At 51.0% G+C, this 4517-nt stretch overlaps 1 protein-coding gene across 1 annotated transcript in view; it reads left to right on the top strand.

The window, feature by feature from the left end:
* FBXO40 (F-box protein 40) overlaps positions 1–3851 on the top strand; it is a 38078-nt gene extending 34227 nt beyond the window's left edge. Inside the window, 1 exon segment of the mRNA XM_019544122.1 lies at positions 2934–3851. Within this exon segment, the coding sequence (XP_019399667.1) occupies positions 2934–3131 (198 nt within the window). The 3' untranslated portion in view covers positions 3132–3851.
* Positions 3852–4517: the final 666 nt, after the last annotated feature.

Below are 4517 nucleotides of genomic sequence, written 5' to 3'. Positions count from 1 at the left end.
GTCTTGCATCACGGTGAGGAAGTCCCGGTCCCTGCACAAGAAAACGGAGGTGAAGAATGGTTAAAGAGGATTGCCCAGAGAATCTTGCAGGGCCCCCGCATTTCCCAGTGCTTTCTTCATCCTCCCTATATATTTGAAAAAGGACTTTTTATTATCTTTGATCTTGGACGCTAGTCCTAGCTCTATGTCTGCCTTAGCATTCTTGACAGCCCCCCTAAAGGCCCAAGCAGAGGAGGTATAATCATCTTTGGAGATAGCACCCCCCTTCCACCAGTTGTACACCGTCTTTTTGGCAATCAAGCATTCCCGGACGCCCTTGGTGAGGCAGGGGGGCTTTCAGGCACTCCTGCCCCCCTTGCTTCTTGTTGGGATGGTCACCCCTTGGGCCCTGATTATTGTCTCCTTAAGGAACGACCACTCATCTTGGGCACTGAGTTCCCATGCTCTCAAGAGCCTCAGTGCCTCTCCCACTAATCTCAACTCACTGAAGTTGGCCCTCTTGAAGTCTAGGGCTACCACCTTGCTGCAGGCCCTTGACACCCTGCACTGGATGGTGAATTCCAGCAAGTGATGATCGCTATCACCCAGGTGGTCAAGGACCCGGAGGCCCCTGACCAGGTCATCGCCTGTGGCCAGGACCAGGTCAAACAGGGCATTTCCTCTGATGGAACTGTGCACCTCCTGAATTACATGGAGGTCCTGTATCTCAGCCAGCAACCTCCTGGAATGGCCTGACCTGGCTGACTGTTCCTCCCAGCAGGTGTCCAGGTAATTTAAATCACCCATGACAACTACATTTCTTGCCTTAAGTGCATTCCCAGTCCAGCTCCTCCCCTTGGTTGGGGGGTCTGTAGTAGACCCAGAGCACTTCAGCTTGCCCCTCCTCTGACCCCATTCTGCTGGCAGAGGATGTGTATTGCTGTTTGACATAGAGCACCACACCCCCTTTTCTTCCTTCTCTATCCCACCTGTAAAGCCTATAGCCCCTAATGCTTACTGCCCAGTCGTGGGATGAATCCCACCACGTTTCTGTAAGCCCTATTATGTCTGAGTCTGAACTGGCTATTCTGAGGGTGAGTTCCTCCTGTTTATTCCCCAAACTACAAGCATTGGTATATAGGCATTTAAGGCCTTGCCTAGCTGCATGTGCCACCCCCCTGATTTGGGAGACTGTCCGGACCCATTTCTTACCTGGGCACTCCTTGCATTTGTCACCTGTCTTGCTTGGGTGATGTCTCCTTGTCTTCCTGCAGCCCCCTCCCGTGGAAAGGCTAGTTTAAAGCTCGCTGTACGAGATCAGCCAACCTGGGAGAGAAGACACGCTTGCCTTTAGGAGAGAGGTGAAGCCCATCCCACCCCAGCAAATCCCCCGCCCAAAATCATGGGTCATTATCTAGGAACCCAAGGCCTGCCTGGTGGCACCAACTGCGTAAGCGCTGGTTGACCTTGCCAATGCAGGCCTTGTGTCACCGTCCCTGCCTACTCACCAGAAGAAGAGAGGAGAATACCACCTGCACCCCCGTCTCCTTAAGCTTGTCCCCCAGAGCCTTGAAATCCTTCATAATGCAGTCAGGGTTGCCCCTGGCCGTGTCATTTGTCCCCACATGGATGACAACCATAGGGTACTACTGGTCTGCAGGTCAGATGTAGGCCGGGATCCTCTCTGTGATGTCCCTAACTCAAGCCCCAGGCATGAAGCAAACCTCTCGCATCACAGGGTCAGGTTGGCAGATGGGACCTTCCAGTCCTCGTCGGATGGAGTCTCTGATGACGGGGACCCGGCATTTCTTCCTGCTGGTATTCACTCTCTGCCCATTCTTTGTCATGTGGGGAGTGGCATCGTCCCCACTGGAGCCAATTTCTCTGTCTTTCTCCATCACAGTTGCCAGGGTGTCGAACCTGTTCCCCAGGTGAACCTGGGGAGCTTCTACCACTTTAGGCCTAGCAGCTCTGGATTTGGACACTTTCTGCCACTCCTGCATTGGATGCTTCTCCTATGGGGGCTGTACAGTGGGTGACCAGGCCTGCAGAGAACAGAAATAGGCATCAATGTCATCCTCTGCATCCCTGATCCCCCTCAGCCTGCTCGCCTCAGCCTGGAGCTCCCTCACCTGCTCCTCCAAGGCCCTAAGTTGTGCACAGGAGGGACAGACAAGGCGACCACCAGGCCCCCCCCAGGACCCCACCAAGCCCCTCCTACAGACAGGGGGGCAAGGGGCCACCAACCCTGCCATGAGCTCTGTCTGGGTGGAGGTCTCAGAAGAGCCCATGGCAGGCAGCAGTGCCCGGGCAGGGCCCCTGGCAGCTGCGCTCCACATCTGCACCATGTCTGCAGAGCTGTGCCTGCTGCTTTTACTCACTGGAGGTGCCGCTCTGGGCAGCTACCTCGCACCCTCCTTACGTGAATGCCGGTGCACCCTTACAGAGCGCGCCTGTTTGCGCGCACTGTTCACGCGCGGCTCCCTGTCAGGTGAGCTAAGAGGGCTCTGGAGGGCTTCCACTCCAGATCCACCTCAGCTATGCTGTACCCTCTGCCCCACTTACTTAGGGGGAAATCAGCTGTTGCTGCCCCCACCACTGTCTCCTCCGCAGCTGCTGCCTTCACTGCCAAGGTAAAGTCGGTACACGTGTGACACACGTGCACCCTGCTCCCTCTGCTCCTGCTCCCCAACTGCCCATATATTATATTATATATTAGCACTTTACATTTACTCTGTTTTATTGCACATTTCTCTGTGTATATATATACAGATTTTCCATTCTGTTGCATCAGTTCTTAATTAACATGACTTCATTAGTCAGTCCAATTAAATGAGCATGAGGAAGACCCATTATAGTATCTGAACATTGATTTGTAAAATCCTGAAGCATTTTATGAAATGCTCCCTATGCTTAATATGTTTAAGTCTTCTCTTTTTTCCCCCCCATACTAGATTTGGCAATTTAGCAGCCTGTTCTCGCCTGTTAACAAGTGGCAATTCAATGAAGTTCCCTGCATGTCTGAACATCTGAAGGCTTGTCCATTCTATGAAGTGGAACACAAGAAGGACCCGATCTGGCTACCCAGCATGCGTGAATCTCAAGGGCGGGATCAAGAGACTTTGGTTTCTGCCTTCAAGCGTAGATTCTGAGCAGATAAACGCAACTCTGCCCAGGTCACTCACAGGAGGATTGGGTGCAGATTGTTACGTGGGCACTGCAGGAGAAAGGTCCTGTTGGAATTATAAAATTATCCTTCTGCTATTCTTCCTGGAATACGCTGCATCTTTTTTCTTGCATTATTTTAACCCTCAGTGCTTCACTCAGCTGTAGACTTCTGGCATGCTGGTTGCTAATGTCACCTGCTTTCTATTTATTTTTTGTTTCTTGGCCTCTCAGCATAGCCACTTGGAAAAAGCAATGATTAATGTGAATGCTTTACAGGGAGCCATTTTGGCAGTCTGGAAGTCAAGGAAATGCTACTGGCCCAACAGTGTCCTTGAAGAAAGGAAGAACAGTTAGAGCATTTAGCTTCGATAAATTAGATGTACATCATGGTCAGCATGCAGAATCATCCACAACTAAATACACAACACAGGGAAGTTCCTGAATTGTGCCCTTTCTGAGAACATTTTGCTTCACTATTGACAGACATGGCACTAGTAAGGGTGTTGGGATGCACAGGAACAGGAAACCAAGCCCTGGAATGTTGGCTGTGTCATAGCTTCATGAGATATATAATCTAAGATTCAGCAATACATAAAACAGCAGCAAATTAGCATCTAAAGAAAAAGGATGGAGGTTACAATTCAGGAAAGCCTGCTGCTGCAGGGCAGCATTTCATGAGGGGCACTGGCAGGGCTGTGTGAGGCAGGGGGCTGCAGGTTGGGAGTGAAGGGCACCAGCAGGGCTGGGGGGGAGGGCAGGCAGGAGGCTGCAGGTTGGGGGTGAGGGTCAGAGGCAGGGCACAGGCATATCACTGCCCCCCAGTCATATACCCGAGTGTTTCTGTTATTTTTGTAAAATAATGTTTCTTCTACAAAGAACCCCTGGTTATAACACTGGATCCAAACACTCCCTGACACTAAGGAAGCATGGATCCTTAGTGAGAGAGATGGAGTAGGGAGAAACAGGTCAAGGTCCAGGCAGTAAGTAATTAAGGTGGAATTGCCAGGGCAGCCACCCTACATACAATTGCTGGTTGAGAGCCAAAAAATAGCAGCTGCCACCACAGGTGCACAGTCATACTGGTGGCACAGCAGCAGCTAGAACTTGCTGTTGCCTCATGCGCCCAGCTGCCTTGTCACACTCTGGGTCCAGGAGAGAGGTGAAACATTGAGTGGGAGAAGGGAGAGGTTGTTTGATATGCATTAAGTGGGAGGAAGTAACTTTGCAGGGGGTGATCAGCAGGGATCCTGGTTTTCTCTGATAAAAAAAAAAAATCACAAATTCTCTGACACAAAAATATTGCAGATTCTCTGATAAAAACCCCAAAATCCATTATTAAAATTAAAAGGCCCCTGCAGCCCCCACCCCCC

Source organism: Crocodylus porosus, unplaced genomic scaffold (genome assembly GCF_001723895.1).
Source record: "Crocodylus porosus isolate Cpor-Errol unplaced genomic scaffold, CroPor_comp1, whole genome shotgun sequence".
Lineage (NCBI taxonomy): Eukaryota > Metazoa > Chordata > Crocodylia > Crocodylidae > Crocodylus > Crocodylus porosus.
The sequence above is the reverse complement of the archived record's forward strand: the minus strand, read 5'-3'. Positions and strand labels throughout refer to the sequence as shown.